At 39.4% G+C, this 25449-nt stretch overlaps 2 protein-coding genes across 5 annotated transcripts in view; both read left to right on the top strand.

Moving 5' to 3' along the window:
- Positions 1-835: 835 nt before the first annotated feature.
- Positions 836-15689, top strand: LOC145452658 (serine/threonine-protein kinase OSR1-like). Its single transcript, XM_080330833.1, has 16 exons — positions 836-1077; positions 1687-1796; positions 1864-1972; positions 3624-3780; positions 6867-7032; positions 7408-7512; positions 8052-8185; positions 8315-8429; positions 9007-9111; positions 9444-9551; positions 11994-12045; positions 12232-12330; positions 12390-12437; positions 12503-12791; positions 14205-14326; positions 15408-15689. The coding sequence occupies exons 1-16, from the start codon at positions 1008-1010 to the stop codon at positions 15554-15556; spliced, it is 1938 nt and encodes a 645-aa protein (XP_080186959.1). The 5' UTR covers positions 836-1007; the 3' UTR covers positions 15557-15689.
- Positions 15690-23005: 7316 nt separating this feature from the next.
- The window catches only part of LOC145452657 (uncharacterized), a 30339-nt gene continuing 27895 nt past the window's right edge, over positions 23006-25449 (top strand). Inside the window, exons 1-2 of one of the 4 annotated variants that reach the window (XM_080330829.1) lie at positions 23006-23403; positions 24935-24946. In XM_080330829.1, coding sequence (XP_080186955.1) covers positions 23364-23403; positions 24935-24946 — 52 coding nt within the window. In that variant the 5' untranslated portion in view covers positions 23006-23363. Of the gene's footprint in view, positions 23422-24934; positions 24947-25449 lie in introns of all 4 variants that reach the window. The other 3 variants (XM_080330831.1, XM_080330830.1, XM_080330832.1) reach the window with 3 other exon arrangements.

Below are 25449 nucleotides of genomic sequence, written 5' to 3'. Positions count from 1 at the left end.
CATATGATATTTGGACGACGTGGACGCGCGTGTGTTGTACTTGTGCGCTTTTTGATTTCGAGGTAAATAAGTCATTGAAATATTTGGGACAACGACCGCAGTGGAACTGATACATAAATTTGGCGATTTCAAGTTTCCGCATATCATCTATCTACTTGAGTAAGTACCAGAGGTCAAAGTAGTCAGCAACTTGAGTACTTCCAAAAAGTAGAAGTACCACTTACTGAGCGCCTATGTAGTAGGCCTACCTATAGATTCCCAATATATTCCCATTTGCCCTCATTCTGCGAGGCAGTCATGTGTGACGATATCATAGATACAGGCGGAAAACCACCGTGACAGTACATATTTTAAAGGGAGTTGTTCCAGTACTAGCTCTAATTGCGCATTTTTGTGATCCAGTAGTTTTTACATGTAAGGACTCTCTCTCTCTCTCTCTCTCTCTCTCTCTCTCTCTTTCTCTCTCTCTCTCTCTCTCTTTCTCTCTCTCTCTCTCTCTCTCTTTCTCTCTCTCTCTCTCTCCCAATCTTCCTCTCCATCAAGTCATCTTCGGGTCTCTTTAGTTAGTTTTTCATTATTTTTTATTTATTAGTTATCGACTGAATATTGCTCCCGTCCTGGATGGCTCGGCTCTGAAGACTTTGTCATATCGAGCCTCCCGTCTACCTTACATGTCGTATTTCACTGTAACATTTTTGTTTATATGTAATGTATACGAATAAAGATGCTCTCTCTCTCTCTCTCTCACACACTCTCTCTCAGCGCCGGTTCCCGAATCTCGATGCGATGAAAAACCGTTTATAACCGAAGTATCTGGATATCTCAGCAGTTGGTCTCGTAGTCATTGCGTTTCATTCGTCAGCTGCCGTCAGTCAGCTGGTTTCACGTCGGAAGGTGCGGCGTTGATAGAATCGCCGGTTAAAACCTGGAATTGACTGCGTCAAAGCCGAAATTTTCTGCGTTGCGTGTTCTTGGCAAGATATGTGAAATATTGCTAGTCGAAAAGTATGACGTCTGTTCGTGAAGATGTTGCATGGCCTACCTTGAAAGACGATTACGAACTGCAGGAGGTTATTGGTAAGCTATTGCCCGCTCAGAATCTGTACCATGTCGATTGTAAGCAGCTGGTTTGCTGAGTTTTTGCCGTCGCCGGGGTACAAGAGGAGGTCGGGTCAATCAATCAGGTTTATTAATATTTTCATCGTTTCAAAACATCACAAGACTGCGATACAATGAAAAGATTAGAAGGTGTCGAAACAACTTGGAGTAGCCTTTGAGACCAGACACCCACCTTAGCCCTCTAGGGGAAGTAGATAAGAGGCATGCACACTGAATGAAAAGTAATGCAGAGACTATAATACGTAAGGGACAAAATGGCTTCTGTTCTTTAATTTATAATTGAAGAAAATGATCACTACTCTTTCTCAGCATGGTAAACCGACTAGGCGACTATACCGAGACGACTTGTTTCTCAGTCAATTATATAATCTTCTAAATTACAGATGCAAGTTCAACTCTTGATAATTTAGGAATTTCTCATATTTTGATGATGTTAGTTCATATGATGGTGTCTAACAATTGCGCAGGAATTATTTGATGCCATTGTCGACCCGACGCATCTGAAAAAATTGACTATGTTTCAATGTCAATAGGGATATGAATATGAATAGTGGCGTTTTTGTTCAGGACATGGAGCTACTGCTGTTGTACAAGCAGCCTTCTGTAAACCAAGAAAGGAAATGTGTGCCATCAAGAGGATACAGCTGGAGCAAACGAACCAGGATGATGATCTACTTGTGAGTTGTGAATTTCAACTTGCATACATCTGATTATTTGGATTTTTCAGTAACTTCTTTATTTCAGAAAGAAATTCAAGCAATGAGCCAGTGCAACCATCCTAATCTAGTGACTTTTTATAAGGCGTTTGTTGTCAAAAGCGAAGTTTGGCTTGTCATGAAGCTTCTGGCCAGAGGTAAGGATTTAGTCAGATTCACAACTTCTTGAATATTATTGTATGTACGTCAATATTGATCCCTATCGTTGACTGATGTTGAAATGTTCAGCTGCAATTTTTAACACAAAAATGGCTTAGAAAATTGTCAGAAAATTGTCTTTCTGAGTAAGTTTTTGAATATTATACCATCTTCTAGCAATGAATTTCAATTGTCAAGGCTTGTATGAAAAGCAAATCTTATAACAGTATATGTAAAATGTAGGCTAATGCATAATATGCTAATACACATTTTGATGAAGTGTCCACGTTATAACGGTATTTTAAATTATGCTTATGAAAATCGACTATTAGATTATGACAACAGACAACTTATCGTCCCTCAATCTACTAAACGTTATTTACAAATCCCTGGATCTGGAAGTTCTGTACCATTGGGAGTTCGGATCTCATTGATTACTATTTACGCACTTTATTACTATCTTTGATAGGGAATTGATTATGTTGTAGGGAGATTAGATATATTGGACCAAATTATAAACAGGATAATACATATGCGCTGCAACACTAAGCCTCATCCCAATTAACGGTAAAAGTTTACTTGTGCGATTAATTCGTTATATTGTTACTGTGAATGTTAGCCTAATATTTTGTACGTAGTGAGTTAATCGCAATACCACCCATCAAAGTTGGAAGTTCATTTTATCAATTACGTGTTATGTCAATATCATCGCAATTGGCAGAAATGCAAAGCATCAAGATCCTGCCTCTAAGGCAGGAGTGGGCAAACTTTTTAGCTCGCGGGCCGCATTCAATATTTGAATCCATTCGTGGGCTGCAGCATATAAAATTGGGATACTAAGCTAAAATTCAATGTTGGTATTTGATTATATAGTGACCGACGACATGGAAATAATATGTATGTATTTGTATATTTAAAACAAACCAGATATTGATTTGATGACAACGTTGACGAGCATTTATAAGCTGGTCAAATTGTCAAAATTAGGGACGATTGTACTTTTGGTTTAACTCCAGGACACGCAATACTGACAGCATCGTAACCATGTTACCTTCAAATACGCTTCTACAATATCTACATGTTATAAATATAAATACTTCTACACTTACAAAAAAAAACAAATCTATCTAACGCACTCTCGAATCGGTTTTTCCAAGTACAAAACCAAAAGTAATGAACTTGCTCGTGTTGGCCAATCTAAAATCACGCTCATGGTCCGAATAGAGTCATTTACGTTCCACTTTCTCTGATGTTTAGCAATTGAAACCTTTCAAAATGCATGAAATTATCAAAAATAAAATGGTAACGGGCAAGATTGTAACTTGTCATTGTCACGTTGAAATATATTAAGAAAGTTTGATCAAGTACCCGCAATAATTAGATTTTTAGTATGCATTTTATCAATATTTCTACGGTTTTCGAGGCTTTCACGGGCCGCACAAACGGTATTGCAGTTGCAGGCAGTAGTTTGCCCACCCCTTCTCTAAGGGAAAGTTTTTTTTTCTCTCATCACTTCACACTCTATCTCACTCCTCTAAAGGATAGGCTAGTTTATTAGGTTAGCTGGTTCTCTGTGCCATTTTAAAAATATAGACATGTCGTTATTAACCAGTTTCAATATCACCCATTTGATTGATTGTATGGTTGCAGGATCTGTGCTTGACATCCTGAAACACCGAGAACAATTGACACAACAGATCGACGGTGACGTGCGGGCCGGGATTCTAGATGAGGGGGTCATTGCGACTATATTGCGAGAAACTCTAAAAGGGCTGGAGTACTTGCACAAAAATGGGCAAATCCACAGGTGATAGAACTGATATGTGCATTGTATTGTGACACGTCGGTTATGAGGAGGGCTGCATTTTTCGCTATGACGTGTGTAATCACTTCTGTGGAATAATGATCTGGAATTTTAGTATGAATTTTTAATAATGAAGTTTTTGCAGAATTGTATTTCTTGGGTGTAAGCTGACAATTTGCGGTGTTTCTATGATTAGAATGTGTTTTTGAAATGACTTGTTCAAATTTGTTTCAAAACCACTCATTCTGGAAAAACGATCTCAAATTTTCAGATGATTTTTCAAAGTTTTGCACGGGAAGTGTATGTCTTTGGTACTGGCTGACAGTTCGTAGTGTTTGCATGATTTGGATGCTTTTTTAATATTCTTTCTGTTGAAATTTTCTAAACTGAAAAAATGATCTTTAATTTTAGGATGACATTCTAACAGTTTTTCCAGAAGTGTGTTAGATGAAGGCAGACAGTTTGTGGTGTTTGTATGATTGAAATGGTTCTCTGAAATAATAGTTTCAGAGAATGAGGTAATTCTGTAATTTATTGCCATTGTGTGTATGTGCTGTGTGGGCACCTCTTCGGGGTTCTACTCATTAAATTCTCCTATCCAAGCTAAGCTTCAACCAATGATTTCGAACAATGGGCTCATAAAGATAGTAGATATAGAGTGATCCCATAATCATAATAATGGAATTTAGTTTTGTGAGTTATTGCCCATTTTGTTGAAGAATTCGTCGGGATCTAGTCCTACTTAGTGAACTCCCCTATTTAGACTTCTACCAAACTCACCTACTTTTTGTGGTTGTAGCTGAAGCACTTATTTCAATTGTCAATTTTCACCAACTAAAATGTTAAAATGCATGGTGGACAATACGATAAATTATGGCCTTGAACACACCCATGCTCATTCTTCCAAAATATAATTTCGAACCAGGAATTACATTTGAGTTTGTCATGCTATTCAAATTATTGTTACATTACAAGCATTCTCTGTTTGTTCAAATGTCAATATATATCTGTTATTCGTTCATCACAATATTCAAATTACATTGATGAACTAGGGAACTTTGTTAAGAGCCTGACCAATATGTCAGGTGACTCGAGCCATATATCAGACTTCAGAAAAATATCTAAGTCACCAATAAACCATATTCTGTGGATATTGTTGCTTGTACTGTTTAGTGAATCAGCTATTAGTCGCTCTATTTTTATTATTTACCCCCACAAGATTGGATTAAAACCTTATATACCATATGACTGATCAGCTATTCAAATGTTACGTAATCATCAAAACATATGCTTCTATTGGTCGCAGAATAGGAAAGTGAATGTTCTGTTCAAATTCGGAGTACTGTGTTATGTTACAAATAGATGACTTATTGAGTAAATAGACGAAACACCGCTGGGGGAACTCCCAAGTTTGAATGGAAATTTTCTCTTAGTAGGCGGGATTTCATGTCTGGAGGTTTTTATGTGGAATAACTGAAAGTTTTCCATACTGAATGGTGTTGACGTGATGCACATATTTAATATGAAGAAGTCATTATAAGTAGATCTCTGGCGCCCCTACATTGGATGAATTGGAATGGTTTGTAATTACTTATATTCAGCTAGGGGTTTGCAAATGGCGGCCCGTATGCAAAAGTTGTACGTCCCGTGAAGAAGTGCCAATTTTGAATGGTTTTGGATAATGGGGTCCTAATTTACATCCGAGTCTGACATTTCGTTCCCGCCAAGCTAAAGTGTGCTATGAGTCTGGGTCCAAAACAATACTGAAATCACTAAAATATTAATTTGACTTAGCATAATCAATTAATCATATTTATTTCACAAAAAAATTTCGATTATTTGAAATAATTTTTTAAGCCACTCTCTATTTGTATTCACAATTAGTACCGGTAGTCCGATACCAAATTTTTTTTTTTTTCAATTCTCACCGTTACCAATTCCTAATGAAATGGTGGGCCTGGTAACAGGAGAAAGCCTCTGTGTGACCCAAAGTTTCAAGGCGTTATTTAAATTTGACCCGTTTATCAAAAAGGTTGCAGCACCCCTGAGCTAGGAAATCGGCACATTTTGTCACCTTACTCTTCGTGGATGTACTCAGATCACAGTGTACGTTCGAGTTTAGTATGACCTATCGACCTCATTGGACCAAATGACATGCAACAAAACAGTAATATTACAACAATGAGCTTGAATAGGTATGATGTCTGTGCGTTAGAACGACAGAAGGGAGTGTTGACTTGATGTTTAGTGGTGATAGGCTAATTACAAAAAGCAATTTTATTTTGGTGCAACTGCCAACGAAGGTAAAGTGATTTTGTAATGATCTGATTTTAAACACCTGAGCAGTATGACTAATGACAAGGCATAACAATGATAAATGCTTCATAACATAAGAATGTGAAGTATTCATACCCAAAAATGGGAGGGATACTAAACGGCTCAAAGGCAAATGAATCTTGGTTTGGCATGCTCTATAACATATCGCTGTAGTTCGACTGAAACGCAACTTATGCTCCATTCAATAAACCATCCGCTCGAAGGATCATTTTTCTCCAAAAAGGATTCATTTTACAGTATCAGCCAACGTTTCAAACCTCTGTCATTGTTGTTACCTCATAATGGCTTGCTAACCTCTGGTATATTCCCGTTCAAGAGTATGATCGACGGGAAGATGTCATATTAGTTGAATGCTTTGATCAATACCTCTAAAACATCAATTACTATACCAAGGCTGTCAGCAGGCTTATTATTCTCTAATCAATTTGGAGAGGTTTTAACGGATCATCCATTTGAATTACTTAATCCATCTCCCAAAAGTTGTTACAATATCTGTTGGTCTCGCTGATTTATGGTAATCTCAAATGAAAATTGGGCTTGCCTGGGAAAAACCATATTCTATATGACGGTGTTGTGTTGAAAATATCCGTTCGTGAATGTGAAATATTGTATGTTTACAGCTACAAATGTAAGATTTACTTGATTTTCGGTGTGCAAGCAAAGCTAAAAGCTTCATAAATATCTCGCGGATCATTTTTTGATGCCTCGGCATTCGTCCATTCTCTGATTAATTTCTTGTATTCCCACCTCAGGGATGTGAAAGCTGGCAATGTACTGCTTGGTGAGGATGGCACCATTCAACTTGCAGATTTTGGCGTCAGTTCGTTTGTGGCCACCAGCGGCGACCTATCGAGAGACCGCACAAGGCATACCTTTGTAGGCACGCCGTGCTGGATGGCTCCTGAAGTCATGGAACAGGTACATCAGAACTTTATAATAAATCTTATTTAGCTTGTTCATGATACAAAACTTTCGATTGCTTCTATTTGTCATGAGTCGAACAGATTCAAAGTCAAACCATGATGTGACAATCAAAATTGCTTACCATCGAATTCTTATTGTAACAATGGCAAACTTTGGTGTACAGTCAACTCTTGATAAGAGGCACCCGAAAAGTCTTGAGTTTAAATATATCTGTTCTTGCAATGGATGTTGTGATGAAAGCAAACTTTTATTCTTCTTGCGCTTATTCTCTGCGTTTGTGAATAATTGGAGTCGATGTTTTTCTGGTAGGCTACTTCTGTGGTATTTCCGTACGTTTTGTGCAATCAATCACGGTCTGCGTTTTTGCAGGCTGCCAGCGGGTACGACTTCAAAGCCGATATATGGAGCTTTGGGATTACTGCGATTGAGTTGGCGACCGGCAAGGCTCCTTATCATAAATTTCCTCCTATGAAGGTACGTCGTTTGACCGACGGGTTTGTGAACATCGGAATCACTTGATCCTTCAAATTATATTATTATGCTGGATTGTGATATGAAAATGACTTAAGTTTGTGTTTTGTGAATCTCTACGTTGGTTGTGGTAGTATAACTTGTTGCTGCTTGGTACAAATATGTCAAGAATTCACGGAATTAACATTGTCTTGAATGTCAATTACCTGGATACAGAGCTCTTCTGCCTAGCTGTTGTAATAATCTTACTTGTAAAAGTGATGCAAACATCCCAAAATTACTTCATACTTTACTGCATGTCCAAAATATTTGAAAATATCAAGTCGTTTTGCCTGAAATCTTTGGAATAAAGTGGAAGTAACCACATAAGTAGGTAGTACAAGTGAGCAAAACTTTCTTGAGCACCTTGAAATAGTAGATATAATTTACGATCATCTGATGTCTTGGGATAACGGATTGTCGGTACTGACTAAATGAACTGTCCTTTTTTTAAATACCCCACCCTACTCTGGAATTGTGAAGAGTCGAATGTAAATTGACAGGTTTTGATGCTAACCTTGCAAAACGATCCGCCCAGTTTGGAGACTTCGGTCGAGGATAAGAACAAGGTCAAAAAGTACGGGAAACAGTTTCGGAAGATGATCGAAAGCTGTTTACAGAAAGACCCCGCCAAGAGGTCGGTGCCTGGCAACGAATCTTTGTTAATTTCTGCTGCCGACGGCTGAATATATGACTGTAGAATGTACTTGATGTAACTGAACCATAAAGGTATCTTATTAATTCTCTGTGCTTTGTCCGCCTGCAGGCCCACCGCCACGCAACTTCTGAAAGATCCATTCTTTAAGAAATCGAAACCGCGAGAATACCTGGTACAACATCTACTGTCCATTGCTCCCACTCTGAAAGACAGAGGGAAAACGGTAAGCATCTGCTAATTCCACTTCCGGGAAACAGTTTTTTAGGTAAAACTTGTTAGCTTTTTGCCATTTGCTCCTAAAATTTTGTAAACTAGAAAGTACGTTAGGAATATGTTTGCATGACATCCGTGGGTAAAATTGTCATTAAAACTGGCTACACCATGTATCACGGTACCGGTAACTGAAAATAAGTTTGAAAACTTATCTCATTCATTGTAGTGTCCTTAGTGATTTTACGTTTGGCACAAACATGCGCCCTGCAACAAATAACAGGCTCTAATGAACCGCTGAAATAATGCGACAGCTTGACCAAATCTACTTTTTGTAATTTCTTGAGTAATTTTCAGACCTTTCTTCTCGACTCCCATTGATGTACTTCTGATTGTAGCTCGGATATCTCCGCTTCTACTTGCAATTTAGTAGAAATTTACGGCATTCGATCTACTATACGAGTACCAAAACATGCTAATTTGACCACTTCTGCTGAATATTCACACTTGTAGACATCGGACACTGCCACAATTGTGTCATGAAGTGGTCTCTTCGTTAGCCTACTCATTCATTTATTTTGTTTGTCCAGCCCAAGCGTGTCCCGGGATCAAGCGGTCGCCTCCACAAGACACCTGACGGCGACTGGGAATGGAGTGACGATGAATTAGACGTGAACGACAAGACGCTAAGCAATGTAAAGAGTATTTCATTAGTGCTGTGTTGCTCTTCAATTATTTGCATAGACGAATTTATCTCTGTCATACCGTTACCTGTGTTACAAGTTCTTACAACTAGGGCTGTTAGATTTGATTCTGAGTATTGCAGTGTCGCCAATTATGACGCCATTACCGTAATAAGGACTTTGAAAGTTCAAGTACTGACATTCCCTTCTGATGAGAGTCGGTTGAAACGCTGAAGAGTGGAATATATTAAGCAATATCTACATATTGTATGTATAGATAACGCATATGTTATGCATGCTTCCTGTTTTCAGTGTCCTATCAATGTTGACTGTCTTGTTTGCAGGCCGATGGCTGTGACGCGGCCACGAGCGAAACGCAGACAAGCCTTACAGTGCCTGAGAGTAACGTGCAACCTGTCACGACAGAACCTGTCCAGCCCCTAAATAACCCGGTAAATATTTGCAATTGCATTTTCCGTATAATGGTTAGTGGTGGTTGAATATGTGAACTGGTGCTAAAACAGTTTGAAAGTTCGTCAAGTGTGATGGAATAAATACTTCGGCATTGTAAAATACATCTCCGTCAGAAAATACGGATTGTGTTGACCGTACGTCTGAAACAGTCTGTGTTTGAGGTACTCGATCTAAATTTATTGGCTGTTGAGATGAGCTTATGTGAGATCAATCCATAGACTACTTCATCACATCTAATCATGGTGAGGCCATAGAGAAATCAATTGCGCCTTCCTGGGCTTTTCGGTAAAATATGATTCACTCCTGTACCACTTGTGCCGGATTGCCAGGATACCATATCAAAAAAATTGAACCTACATATTTTGTACTGCAAAGAGAAGATGTAGGAACTGAACACTCATGAACAACCTTTGTCTGACTTCATGAATTGTGCAAACAATAAACTTACAAAAGGAAATTGAGCAATGTGTAGTTATCACAGCATGACATAATTGTTGTTCATATGCACAGCACCTAATGCCTTTGTGCTATTTACCCTGTAGCAAAGGTGCAATGATTTCAGCTTCATGAAGTCTTGATATTGCCGACAAATGTAGTTGTAGACCAAGTGAATTGCAAGATTAGAGCTAATTCGTAAAGTTTTCTTATACTGTATTGAATTATTGATGCCAAAATCCTTACACACGTTTTAATGGAGTCTTTTACTTGATGGCTATTTCTGAATGTCATGTTGGATTTGCGTGGACGTGCTGATTATTGACGCATATTTGCTCTACTGTGATGTGATAGTAGGAATGAATTCGTCACCAGATGATTCATTGGTAGGTAAATGTGGCAAGATATTGAATCATAAGTTGGATTTGTCTGTAATGCACATATTGTGAGGTCCTTCATGCTAGTCATACATGCTTGAGTAGAAGTATGGAGTACTTATTCAAATTTCTCCACAAGCAGATATGTTAGGTTTGAAGGGTACTTCCTGTAAGTAGAGTACTTGCTCATCAAAAACTCCTCATAAGTTGTAGTGCAAGTAAGTCTCAAGCCGTGATACTCTGTTACTAACATAGTTATACATTATATCTCATGGTTTGAAACTTTCACCCAAAATATAACCATGAAATTACATGCACTCACCTCTCTACTTGCTTGTTTTTATGAGGCTTGCCGAGTTTTGTCATTTTGACCTGCCGACAGCCCAGAGACGTTAAGGAACAAAGTACTTCTTTCCACTTACTCGAGTTTTAAGACTACTCCTACTTCTTTGAAGTTTTTATTTTGTAAAGTTGAAAGTAAATCTAGGATATGTTTGCATCCCTTCAGGAGTGAAATTGTCATAATTCTGAGGAAATATCCCCGGTATGATAACTGAATCTGTTTTCAAAAATTGTTTTAGCGCCATAAGTCATGTGTGGGGAAACTACGACCCGCAACACGGTTTTGCTAGCCCGAGAAAGTCTAAAGAAACGTATAAAAATATTGATAAAATGCTCACTAAAAATCTAATTACTACAGGGACTTAATTTTGACAACATTTTGCCCTCGGTATGTGAATTGAGTAGATGTAATCTTCATTTCTGGTTGGAACTGTCTGTCCTTGCAAAGTAGCTTGCCCTGGAAAAAAAAACTTTTTTGACTTGTAACTGACAAATTTTGCATGAAAAAAACATCATTTTAACAAAATCTGGACCTATGAAGAATTCCAGTAGTTAGTTACTTCACGCATTACAGTAGAGATAATTGAAATTTGTTGTAGTACAACGAAAGATACTTTCCTACATTCTTGGGTAGAAAGTGTCTGTCCCTACTAAGTAACTTGGCAAGAATGGAGAAAGAATGTTTAGCAGCAGATATTGTGGTACGTTGAGCATAACACTATGTCAACCAATTGTTTCATTTGACCATTTATGATTCACAATGAGCAGACAATGGGATTGGGCCGTCTACAACGGTAGACCAGAAGCTGTAAAATGTCAAATGATAAGTTCACCGACAGTGCGAATATCTACGATACAAACGAAAGGCAGGTTGCAAAAATTTTGCAGACAATTTTTTGACCTAACGCTACAATTTTGACAAAATTCGGACTTTTCTTTACATGTGAAAAAAATAGCCCTAGTTATCATGAGATCAATGTCTGGTTTGTTTTAAATATACATATTTATTATCTCCATATCCTCACTATATAATCAAATACCAATATTGCATTTTGGTTTATAATCCCAATTGTATATATAGTGTGACCCGCGTATGGATTCAAATGTTGAATTCGACCCGCGAGCTAGAAAGTTTGCCCATCCCTGCATTAGCGCCCTTGACCATAGCTTTCAGAAAATTATCGCTGCGCTTATGTTTGATACCTTCAATCTTATTGACAAATGTATTGAACATGCAACTGATGTGATGATGATATGTTATTTCAGGATGGTCAAAGCGACGTTATGACATCGTCTTATTCGTCCCGCACAGATTCCGGTGAGATAGGTCTGACTTTGTTCACTTCAGTTTAGCTTGTAAACTGTGACATTGCGACTAAAGTTTCTGGCCTTTTGAAATGACATCATCTGAATTAGGTTAATGTTGATAGAGAAGTTGGGGTAGAAACTTGTACGCATTCGCCATATTCTGTGCCCGGTGTCTAAAACTTGCTTTATAATCCAGGCGATCCTTCACCAGTAAAACAAAACGCGAACGTAGGCGGGCAGCCGGTCGTTTATGTACCGCAAGGGAATCTCATTCACACAATGCCTATTTCCACAGGTAACGCTGTCGGTGGCACATCCTTTTTGCATCATTTTCTACTATTTTATCGCTCCTAGGTTATGATCCAGTAACCGGACAGCCTATCGGCGGAGTCGTTCCAGCCGGTAATATTTTTGCTCGAACGCTCTCCAGGCACAAATATCAATATTTTAACACCTTGTATTTTCAGGAAACTACATAGTCGATCCTAACACGGCCAGCTACTTTGTCGACCCCGCCACACAACAACTCTACCGCTACACTGGGACAGCTCCGGCCAGCGCACCGCCTCAGGCCGTTCCCAGCCAGCAGCCTGCTCCGGTCGTTCAGCTTACCGCTAATACCACTGCCATGCAGGCCGAGGTTAGGCCCACGGCTCAGCTGCAGAGCAGTGCCGTTGTTACGGAACAGCCTGAAAAACAAGAACCCGCTGCTACTGTCAAACTGGGAACGACGATGAATTTCGTCTTGCGCTTAAGGTAACCTTGATGTTACTCGACACTACAAGCAGAACGGCTGCCGTGTATTGCCTGCTCGTGCTCATTTACCAGTAGAGCCCGGCGAAATCGAGTACCTTGGTGATTTTATCGTGAGTCGAGTAATATGCTGCCAGTCCAGTCTTCGATCATCAATTATTATGATGTCATGCACATCGGGTAAAACCTGAAATAGATACATTTCAATTGACCAGAAACAATATTGTCGGCTCAACTTGATAAGAATTATTTCGTGTGTATCTACAATTTCTAAAATCTGACAATTGATTAATAGCAAAATGACAATGCATCGTGACAAGACCTTGGGTTATGCACTGGCAATTTTCCTGGAAACGGCGTTGATTGTTAGAAGGATTGGGTTTGGTTTTAGAATTACTGCCACCGAAAGAGTGTAATGGTTAGGGCTGGGCATAATGATTCGATTCGAGTAGTAAAAGACGATTTTTTTGAGTACTGAAATTATACGCTCCTCTTATCTGAAAGTTAATTTACTAACAATAATTATAGTTTTGATACTATTGTCCACTGAGGAAGCCTTGAAACCTTGATTGCTTGTGTCGCAGCATACGAGACATAGTACAAAGCTACCAACGTTACTGGAAATAACACATTTCCGAAGTCATGATCATCCCACAACATTGTCAAGAAGTGCAATGAAATCGGTATGGTCGAAAAAATGCCAAAGTATCTTCAATCTGACGGATAACAGGCATTATGTTCTTTGTGATGGCATGAAAGGTACATATTTGAACTTTACCATTGTATATTCTGTTGTGACGTCATAATGAGTGATACTCGATTCGAAGCGTAATACGTGATTCAGAATCGAATCACTCAGGTACTCGATTTTGCCCAGCCCTAGCAATGGTAGAGAGTCCGATTCTTGTTCAGTGGATAATAAGTACGAACTTCGTCCGGCTCAGACCAAAGACTTGCTTGTAAAACTGGTATCCGTGATTCCATTGGACCAGTGGTTCTCAACCTTTCGACCTCGCGGCACCCTGTTGCACGTTTAGTTCCCTGAGTGGCCCAATCGGCACACTAGATGCACACTGGTTGAGAATCACCGCCATAGACCCTTGGCACACCAAGAGCTTATGAGGCAAAATGACGCTGCTGAATCGATGGAGTAACAGATCCTTCTTATCTCCATCCGCAAGGCACCATCCGCAAGGCACTGGATAATGCAGACAAAAATAAACAGCCTTCCTTCCTTGCACCTCACTCATGGTTTTGCCGTCATCTATTTCCCCGATTGCACGACGCTATTTGCAGATAGATGGTAGTTTTTCAGGCTTCTGTGCTTTAGCCATAATTGGTTCGCTTGGTTATACATATACATATGTATGTGTATTTGTGTAATTATGTATAAATGTTTGTGTTTTTCTTATACAGAAATTCCGATAACGTATTGAATGATATCAAGTTTCCTTTTACTCCCGGAAAAGACACTCCTGACGGTATCTCTCACGAGATGGTTGGCGCTGGCCTTGTGGACGGCAAAGACGTGATAGTTGGTGAGTAGCGCGGTGCTTTGCATGCTATAGACCTGGACTCGACTGAATATGGATTAGAATTAGGGCAAGTTTTTGTTGCATTCAAATCCATGTAAAATTGCATTTATTTTTCACAAAGTTGCAGTAAAAAGTTGCATCTGTGGACAAGTTCCTTGAAATTATTAGGGTATGAGATACTCGAATCGATCCGTATCCAAGGCACTGTAGCAAAACTCAAGTTGGCGACTTCAAATAAGTCGATGGTCTCAAAAAATTGATCCGGTGAATATATAATTTTCGGCGGTCTGGCCTGAGTATACGTCAAATCAGAAATAATCAAGCAATCTATTTACATGCAGAGCCAAATATTTCCAGTAAAAAGTTAATTGCATGAAGAATCGAAAAAACTTACAGAAAGTTTCATTAAAATCGAAAAAGTTACAAATAGTTTCATGAAAAAAATTGAGAAAAGTTACAAGATAAGAATCCTTTAAACAGCCTAAAACACCATGCTACATAACTTCTGAGTATTTATGAAGCTGCCGGAAGCTGTGAAAAAAAATTTGTAAAAACTTGCCCTAATTATAATACTGTGCTTACGACATGGCAGGGCACTTACCAGTGGCGCGTTAAGGAAGACGTGTTTGTATACTCGCTGGAAAAACATCTGTTGTTGCAAATAGTGGATGTGATGAATATCGTAAATTCGATACTGTACTGAGACAAGCGATCTGCTGCTGTTGCGACCAACAACGAAATGATAATTATCTGGATTAAAAAGTTCTTATGTAAGTCGCGATCATTCAAGATAAGGAATCTGGAAATATTTTGAGCCATTGCTTAATTCTCCAGAAAGCCACCGTAACGGATCTACAACTAAGAGGTTATTGAAATGATACCCTTTTGCACGCTAGCTGCATAAATAAATCTATGTGGTGTCACGTCTGTGCTTCTAAACCCTTTGCAAAAAAAATTGCAACGTCCAAAAATTTTTTGCAATTTCATCAGCATTTAGAGCACATTACCCCTTCATGGACAATTTATTGCCGGCACCACGAACCGGTGACGGCTGCTTCGCTAATGCACTTTTCCGATTTTTCAGTTGCTGCCAATTTACGTAAAATCATCGACGGTCACCCCGAGGTGAGCTCCGTTACTTTCGGCCTCCACCCCGGCTCGATGCCTGCTAACAAGCTGCCGGAAGAAGCAAATTTATTGGGATTCGCGCAATTAAGTTTAGTTGATTCTTAGCTCACGTACACCGCCGCCGTTATCCGCTCTTTGTTTCGTTCTGATTCTATCTACTGATCCGCGTATTCTTAGTTCATTCGCCACTGGCATTGTGTCGTCGATTTTGTTGGAATAAATTGCCTACTTATAGTAACCGAGACTCGGTGTCATGCAGATTTGAAATGGTTAGGTTGTTTTGCGTTTGAGCGGATGGGACATGTTATGGCGTTGTCCGATTGAATGTCTGCAAAAGGCCTGAGCAATAGGGCTCTTCAAAAATGACTTTTTTTCTCAAATCGTACTGGCTACTTTATAAAATTGTTAGGTTACCTAATTTAGCCTACACACAAAATTTGGTTCAATTTCAGCCAGTAACCGCTTTGCTACAGGACAAGAAAGTTTCTATTTATTATATAAAAATAAATAATAAGAAAGTTGAAAATTTTCTGTTCACCCCATGAAAGTGTTGGGCTGTCTATAGAAACGATGCTCACCAAATTTGGTTCAATTCCAACCAGTGGAAGCGGAGTTATTGCCGTCGAAAAATTTGGATTTGAAAAAAATAGTATTTACGGTGGGCACAACTATAATAAATAAACAAAGAATCGGTCACCGTAAATACTATTTTATTCAAATCCAAATTTTTCGACGGCAATAACTACGCTTCCACTGGTTGGAATTGAGCCAAATTTGGTGAGCATTGTTTCTGAAGGAGAGGACTAGGCCGATGATGAATCTGATGACGATAATCCGAGTGAAGACGATGAAACCGAAGCAGAAGTGAACCTGCGAAGGAATGAATTTATATTGTGCCGATGATATTTTATTGTCATTTCACAACTGTTTTTATGACCATGTATATTTGAAATATCTTGTATTGCAATAAGTCCTTTTAGAAATAAACGCCCACGTCGGGCACATACAAAAAAAATGAGCATCGTTTCTATAGACAACCTAACACTTTCATGGGCTGAACTGAAAATTTTCAAATTTTTTACTATTTATTTTTATATAATAAATATAAACTTTCTTCTCCTGTAGCAAAGCGGTTACTGGCTGAAATTGAACCAAATTTTGTGTGTAGGCTTAAATTAGGTAACCTAACAATTTTATCAAGTAGCCAGTACGATTTGAGAAAAAAAGTCATTTTTGAAGAGCCCTACTTAGCAATTGTGAAGCTCCCGCCACTACAGGCGGAGTATGGATCTATAAGCGTAACCTGCATGAATATTAGGAGCTGTCGAAATGCTTTGGTGGGTGGGGTCGAAAATCCCGATGAATGACGTGTCGTTGCGGTTCGTGCACAAAGAAACGCAGCTTCGGCATCCTGGATACGCCTGTTGATCTGGGAAGGTTTGGGCCACTGAATTCATGTCAATCCAAATTGGGTGTCTTCCGACTACTTTCTATAAATGTGTTGGATAATATCATATGAGAATGTTTGCTAGAGATAGTCGGATTCATCAGATACTTTATTTATGTCGAATCCGTTACCAACATAAATACATTCGGAATCCGGTCCGCCCGGAATAATCCAATTCGAATATTTGAGAAGTAGCCTACAGGATGCGGACCTACGACGCAACAGCAGAATGAGGGCGGCAATATTTCAACATCTGAAATAACTTGCATTTTTCCTAGCTGTGCCATAGCTCAGTGCTCTTTAACCTTTTTCGTCATTTTACAGGCTACCCTTTCAACGTTTACTCAAAACTCCTACACCCCTGCGACATTACAGCCTACACCGATTCCGTTGCGGGACTAATCCAGGGGTGAACAATATTTTTGCTATTCACGGCCGTATTTCGATTACATCGGCTATATAGCATACGGTCGCATTACCAGCGGAGAGTCGTCATGGACCATCTGGATGACAAATTCTCATGTTGCTTTGGCTACTGGGAACCTCGCATCGTGTTTTCTTGAGATATCCTTGCGCATAAATGTTTCTAATTGCAGAAGCAACACCGCCGCTCTGGCTTACTATGTAGGGTTGTAGGCTATGTTCCATAATTGTCAGTATAGGCTAAATACTAGAAACAGTTCCTGGATTTCGTTATCTAGTCGAGCTGAACGCAATTTGTTTTTCAATCTCGCGAATGAATATCGTCGATAATATGGAAGGTTTCATTTAATAATATCAAATAGGCTACATCGCTCGCCATTCGCAGCCCACGTGATCAGATTAACCGGTAAAGCTGATGGAGGGGGTCATAAAACTAATGATGATGCATATTCCGGTTTTTATTATTATAACTTTGTTATTTCTTCACCCATCAGGAATATAGGTATAGTAGGGTTGCCATACGTCCGGAATTTCACTGTTAAAACTGCGTCCGGCAGTAATTTCTAACATATGCCTAAATGTCCGGAATTTTGAAGTAAGCTCATAATTTTTTCCTGAATCAACATGAAAAATATTATATTAGGGCAGATTTATGCTACATGAAATTTTTCTTCGCGCTGCGCGCGATTTAGTATCACATATATTGGTTTTAATAAAGAGACTACCACCCTCGCAAAAGCTGCGATCACAAATAGATAAAAATAACATTCAGTTACAGAAATAATCGCAATTACAAGATAACGGTATATTCATGGAGTCGGTTGAGGCTGTTTGGACATGACCATATGATGTACAATTACGCTCCTTGCATTTTCGAAGTCATCATCCTCCACCAGCTCTACCGCTAACTCTGACCATGTCGGCGGAGAGAGGATCAAATTATATAATAATATATGAAAGAACCAATATTATTGACATATTTCATTCAAATCATTTAACGATCACATGTATCTATATATATAGTAGGCCCTCAAAAGTTGCATCGATTACCCTACTTTGGACTCAAGATCAGTGTTTATTTGGGCGGAAGGGGGCTGAAAATGTGGCTTCGTCCCTGGTTACAACTTACAACACACAACCACATACTCCTGAACCGGATCGCGACCACCTCTGGCTCTAATCGATAGACAAGGCTTTGCTGGTGTGATGTCATATTGATCCACCATGTGCTCATAGCTCATTTTGAAATTCGCTAGTAGGCGCTAAAGAGCGTCCGGAATTTGTGTTACAAAAATATGGTAACCCTAAGGTATAGTCAAATTATATCGTGGAATGGAACCACCCAAACGTACCAGAAAAACTTTCATTGGTGAGACGCGCGCGATTCCAACTTGGTATTTCTTTATGTGGCGCATCATTTTCTTCTGCGGTTCGCATTTGTACCGTGGGCTCAGATTGCGAGACCATTATTATCAAAAACGAAAAATCCAGGTCACCCTGAATCGCGCCACACGTGAAGAAAATTCTTAATTCGAACTAAAATCTCTTATCCCATGTAGACTAGAGCCTGTTTTTCTTTTTGTCTCGTTTTAGCTGATATTACTTATTATGAAAAAATTGTAGCGTTAGGTCAAAAAATTGTCAAAATTGTTTACAAAGTCAAAATTATTTTGCAACCTGCATTTCGTTTGTATCGTAGATGTAGGTAGGTATAGCGTATAGGGTTACTATACGTCCTCTTTTGAGGATATGTACTTTTTTTTTCAATAAGCTAAATAGAAAGTTTCCTTGGAGTTAGAGGACGCCTATTCTCTTTTTCCGGAATGTGTCCTCTTTTACTATAAAAAGGATGAAAATGCGACCAAAATCGCGACCCGACGCAGCGAATGTCAGAGTTTCGTAAAACAATCGGGTAAATCGGGTGTCTATTGTTAAAGTGTTGACTAAGGCGATTTTTTTTTTACTTGAAAAAGGAAAATTTTGACCTAAAAAATCAAAATTTTGACATTTTTTCAATTTAAAAAACTTTATTTTGACCAAATTTTGACCTAATGCATGCAAATTAGGTGTTTTCCCACATAATGTTAGAATTGCACTACTTATCTTCATTTCTGATTGGAATTGTCTGTCCTTACTAAGTAGCCTGCCAAAAATGGAGAAAAAAACGTTCAACAGCAGCAGTTGTTGGCTGACAACAATGAAGTTGTGAAATGTGCATACACTGCTGGTGACACACTGTGTTGCTTCATTCGGACAATGGTGTCTACATCACGATTTTTCGTCATGCGCTTCTTGATATAAGAACCATGCAATGCTCACGCAGTCTTGCTTCATTTAGGATATTGCGGTGAACACCATGTCAACCTATTTGTTTCATTTGAATGTTTATGCTTCGTAATGAGCAGATAATGGGCCGTCAACAACGGTAGGCCTATGAAGTAAGCTACAAGCTGTAAAATGTGAAATGATAAGTTCACGAACAGTGCAAAATCTACGATACAAAGGAAATGCAGGTTGCAAAATAATTTTGACATTTTTTGACCTTAACGCTACAATTTTGACAAGATTTTGACGTTTTTTTACATGTCAAAAAAGTCGCCCTAGTAATGACCATTTTTTAGTCATCACAGTACTATCGGTTGAAAAAAAAAATTAAAATCACCAGTTTTCTTGTCCAGTGCTGCAGCTTTCACAATTTGTGTAAAGTGTCCTCATCTTTAGGATCTCAAAATATATAGTAACCCTAGTATATGTTTGCAATGTCCATGACATTTTACATCTTGTAGCATAAACCGTTGTAGACGGCCCATTGTGAATCATAAACGGTCAAATGAAACAAATAGGTTGACAAGGTGTTAGCTCAACGTACTGGAAATCCTAGCTCAGGGGTGGGCAACCTGCGGCCGTAGAAGGAAATTTGTGCGGCCGTGGACACGTAATTCACTTAGCATGTGTTGGCGGCCGTCGACATGAAAATTGAATTTACGAATTGACTCCACAATTTATTGAGAGATTAATTATTCTTTGAGACATTTAATTGATCTTGAAATTTTCTTCGCGCTAGGCGCGATTCAGTGCGACTTCATTTTTCGATTTTGATATAGTAGCCCCCTTTGCAATCTGAGCCCCAGAGTACAGATATGAACAGCGGAGGAAAATGATGCTCCCCATATAGAAATACCAACTTAGAATCGTGTGCTCGTCACGAAAGAAATTTGTTTCTGGTACGTTTGGGGGATTCCAATATATTACCACTATACCGACAATCCTGATGGGAGGTCAAGAATAAATAACAGCATGCAGCAAAGTAACTATAATAACAATTGGCCCACCCGAATATGCATCATCATTTATAACCTGCCCTAAATTTTCGAAAACACTACCTCCATCAATTCTACCGGTGAATCTCATTACATGGGCCGAGAAAGGATAAATATTTGATAATAATATGTGAAACTACTAATATTAATGACGAAATTCATCTGTGAATCTGAAAAAATAACCACTCCCAGTAACTGCCATTACATGACCACCGGCCATTTCGATGCGTAGGCTAGTAAGACGATTTAAAAAATAGATTAGTCCAGAGTTAACCAGAAATGGACATTTTAGCAATGGTATTTAGTGTCCAGTCAGTTCATTGCGACTATGTTCTGGACTGCGGCTACGTAGGTCATCGGAATGCGGTTGTGAATAGCAGAAAGGCTGGCCAACCCTGTCCTAACTGAACCAAGACTGCGTGGACAATGGGCATTGGTTCTTATGTCAAGAAGTGCATGATGAAAAATTGTGATGTAGACATTGTCAGAATGAAGCAACACACTGTGTATCCGAGGATGTAGGAAAGTATCGTTCTTCGTACCACAACAAATTTTAATTAGGCTACCTCTACCATAATGCGTGATGTAACTACTGGAATTCTTCATAGGTCCAGATTTCGCTAAAATAAAGATTTTTCATGTAAAAATTTGTTAGTATAAGTCAAAAAGTTTTTTCAGGCCAAACTACTTCGTAAAGACAGACAGTTCCAACCAGCTATGAAGATAAGTAGTAGGCCTACAATTTTAACATATGTGCGAAAACACCTGATTTACTTACATGAGGGCAAAATTATGTCAAAATTAAGTTTTTTAAGGTAAAAAATGTCAAAAAGAAGTGTTTTTAGGTCAAAAATGTCAAAACTTTCATTTTTTAGGTCAAAATCTTCCGTTTTACTCAACAAATCGCCCTACTTATTATGGTACATGTGCGCTTGACTGCATGCCAGTATTCTGCATCAGTCTAATATATAATAAAGTTATGAGTCGCATTGGATGGCCAAGACGTAAGCTACCCAAACAGTCTCTGATTGTTCAGGGTGTTGCCAGCGCAATTTGTGTTAATTCGTATCGCTTCGTATCTTGAGAAATGGTTTGCGTGTCATGGCATCTCAAGGACATCTATTAGTCCAGGAAACTCATTTTTGCCGCTGGCTATTACGTAGGCTACATAGCCTTGAAGATGATCATGTATTTCTTGCAGACGATGTTCACAGCACCGTCGCCGTGGTCGCGGAACCAAGAGTGCTTGTGAACACGGGCGATGTATTCTGTATCGGCCGGACGTACAAAATCGTGGAATCGCGGATGTTTCATTCTAGCGCCGTGCAGCATTTCCTTTCCGAATTCCTTATTACTCTCGCTTGATAGCAGACGAATTATCTCTCAAGTGAAGGTTCGATTGATACGCATTTACTCATCGCTCGCGTACGAAGGACGTCCGCTTGAAACACAACTCGAGTATATGGCTTCTTTGTGTGATCTGGAAACGATTCGCTGTTTGCCTTCCTCGTTTCTCATGCGCTCGGGTGCGTCCGTTCGCAAACAGCTTGTACAATGAAATACGCAGATAACAGACCTCTCACTACATTCGGGAGTCTCGTGATGATATTTACGACTGTATTCCTGCCAACCGACATGTTTTTATCTTGATGGCGAATCCCAAAGTCTAGTAAACTTGACTGCACAGCGTAAGTGGCTAAAGCGCCGTTTCCCACAGCTGACTTTGCCAGCATATCTTCAACATTTTTGTAACGTAAGCGCAAATAGCTTACGTGCCGTGCATCAACGTTCAAAAAGAAGCTTGGATGAGATAGATGATAAATCGCGTTAAATACGATTTGATCAGTTCTTTTATGTGTGTTATCCAAGTTTGAAACATCCTACGCATTCACATCAAGCGAAACAGTAAACTCATGCCAGCCATCAGTCATCAGCTAGAACTAAAACCGTTAGCGTTTGACAACTTCTGCTGTCGGAATCTTTGGTTTGCGTACGCATGGACAATGCATAATTATTAATCAATACATTTACACTGCCACGAATATATGCTTCATCATGTTCACAGGTATGTAATTTCGCGTATCACCATGAGCAGGATATTTTCAGCAACGCACATCATCCATCTTTCGGTTCTAATTAGGATCATAAGCCAAATAAACCTAATAAAAGTTCCGTCTAAGGAAGAATGTTTTCAGCAATCAGCATGTTGGCTTATTTGAGCTCCTCCATCTGAGACTTGCCGGGATCTATATTACCCAAAGAAGAGAAAGGGAGATAAATCAGTTAATATTACACTGATCGCCTCTCTCTGCACGATAAAAAATAATACAAAAGGAGCTCGACTTGGATGATGTATTGTATACAAAGGCACTCATGGCAAATTACGCCGTCGGCTGAGCTCAGCTGCTTTGTGATGTTCTCTCTATTTACCTCTCTCGATTCCGATGAAACGGACGCCAACACATGATAGTCAGCGAAAGACTACGCTAGCTTTTGGACGGCATCGAGTAAGAAGAAGCACACACGTAAAAGGCTGCCAGCCACCTCTCAACACTTCGCTCGATGTCTGACTAATCGATGAGAACGCTGTTGAAGAGGAAGCCGGATCGTCTCGTGCTGTACGCTTGCTTGGTAGACGCCTTTATTTTCGCTGAATGAGCTTTGCCGAATCAGCGCACTCAAGAGCGGTGGTACTGCGCTGCGCACGCGAATATTATAGAAGATGTCGCGAAGGAAACAAACGAAACCTTTCAAAGTCGAAGGTACGTTGAATCTTAACGGTCTGTGAATTTATTTCACTATGGTGTTAGACATTCTTTCAAAGACCGCCAGCGTGTATATCATCCTTTGTGTAACCAAAGGCACCTTTTCATGATGGAACAGCGTTCGCAACGCAACTGCTGTTTCCCATACCAATCGTGCGAAGGTGTAGTAGCGCTATTTCGCGAGGTTTCAAACGGAAACTTCCCAGCAATCGGTCTCGTGAGAGAATCAACGGCTCGTTTCAACGCTATGCGCTGTGAGATAAAGTGATCCATGCAGTTGTCAACAGACTATATCCACGAATACAGCGCACTAGTTCATGCTGAGTGGACATAACGACATCGCTCTAAATTGAGCTTCACACTTTGTAGTCTAGTCTCGCGTGCGTTGGAAAGCTAAGAGGAATTTGACATCAAGCGCATCGGGCTGGATCAATATCGCGAAACGATTGTATCATATGTCACTGATTTACATTCAAATGCAAAACGGATTCTGGTATTCGTGATCAAACACATCTTTACGACAAGCGCCGTCGAAGTATGCGACAGTTTGAATGCGTTCGTTCGATTGTAGGAAGCTGGCCTCGTTGAAACGGGAAACGATGCCAAGAGGCGTCGCACGCCTAGTGATTTTCCATAGACTCCGAAAGCTGATAGCCAGGAGACCGATAAATAGTCGGAGCTGGTGTACCCGTTCTCTTGTTTGTGTAGCGCAGTTTGCGCAGAGCTAAAAGTCAATAGAAGTAATTCATCCTAGTCTTGAATCGTAGGAGCAACTGACTATGCCGAGACCTCGTTCGTTGGTGAATCAATGTATCGTCATCAGCATCTTGCGTTGGCTCTATTCATGCGTCGTATTCGTGTTGCGTGCGCGTGACAGTTTGATAGCTGTACGCCCGCAGCGACCGACGGTACTGTAATTATTTCCCGTAGCCATTATGTTACACTCGCCGCATGTCTCGTGCCGGGATGTTGAATGATGGCGATCCTACGTTATGACCTGAATTTCTGTGCTTTCGAATCTCGGGTTTCGCCTTGCCGTAAGGATTGTGATGGTTATGCGGAGTGATTATGTCCATTACTAATAATACTATCGCGATTGTATAATGGTTTTACGGAATTAGCGTAATAGATGATACAGTGACACCATAATACAATGAACTACATAGTGCTATACTTATGCAATAACCATGAAATTTTAAAAGACAATAAGTTCCGGGGACGCATGATGACATTTCTAACCAAAATGACGTCACAATTTTGAAATCAATATCTTGACACTTAACACAGAGACACGATCACAATCCTTGCCAAGATTCACAAGTGATAGTGGGTGTTACCAGTTTATTTATTTCATTTCCTGTGGTAATTACTAATTTTAATATCGCGACGTCAACGTCTATGTGACGTCACCATGGATACGATACGTCATATGAAAAAGTTTCCACCAATTCTTCAGGTAGCGACTAGTAAGACTTGATGCTTGGAATAGTTTTATGAGTTATAACTTGTATAATTGTTTGAAATTCAGGTCTGAAAATAGGTAAGTCAACTGACTTATCTTGTGACCATTCTGTGACAATTTTCTATAATTTTACATTAAAATCATGCTAATTTGCAACTACTGATTACATTAGCCGACTCTCAAGTTCATTTTCGTTGGAGGTTTGAATCGAATCATTACATTCGCAAGACTCTTTTTTTTCATCCTGAATCAATGAACACAGCAATATGATAAAATTCACCTGAAGCGATAATATCATGATAAAAATGCAGGTCTGAAAAAATATTGATAAAATCGAAAATATCAATTTAAAGCTAGATATATCCCCTGTCATTTAAAATTGAATTCACATTGATCTGTGTTCCTCAACTTTTAATTACTCTGAAATACCATTCGTTTTCCGTAATCATCCCAGCATGCATCGTGACTATTGAGAGAGTACACATCACTGAATGGTAAAGCTAAAATCTGGAATGCGTCTACCATTATAAATTGAAATAGATGAGGCAAATTTCTGGCTCTGATGCCATTATCTGCTGCTA

The sequence above is a fragment of the Botryllus schlosseri genome, chromosome 12 (assembly GCF_051294905.1).
Source record: "Botryllus schlosseri isolate E-star chromosome 12, Bs_hap1, whole genome shotgun sequence".
In the NCBI taxonomy this organism is placed as follows: domain Eukaryota; kingdom Metazoa; phylum Chordata; class Ascidiacea; order Stolidobranchia; family Styelidae; genus Botryllus; species Botryllus schlosseri.
Note: the sequence above shows the minus strand (reverse complement) of the source record. Positions and strands in the feature narration are given on the sequence as shown.

Bases quoted from the DNA above. Each gene is read 5' to 3' on its own strand.
- LOC145452658 (XM_080330833.1), top strand. From the start codon at position 1,008: ATGACGTCTGTTCGTGAAGATGTTGCATGGCCTACCTTGAAAGACGAT. The intron at 1,973-3,623 runs GTAAGGATTTAG...GTATGGTTGCAG, and splicing joins CATGAAGCTTCTGGCCAGAG to GATCTGTGCTTGACATCCTG. The intron at 9,552-11,993 runs GTAAATATTTGC...ATGTTATTTCAG, and splicing joins TCCAGCCCCTAAATAACCCG to GATGGTCAAAGCGACGTTAT.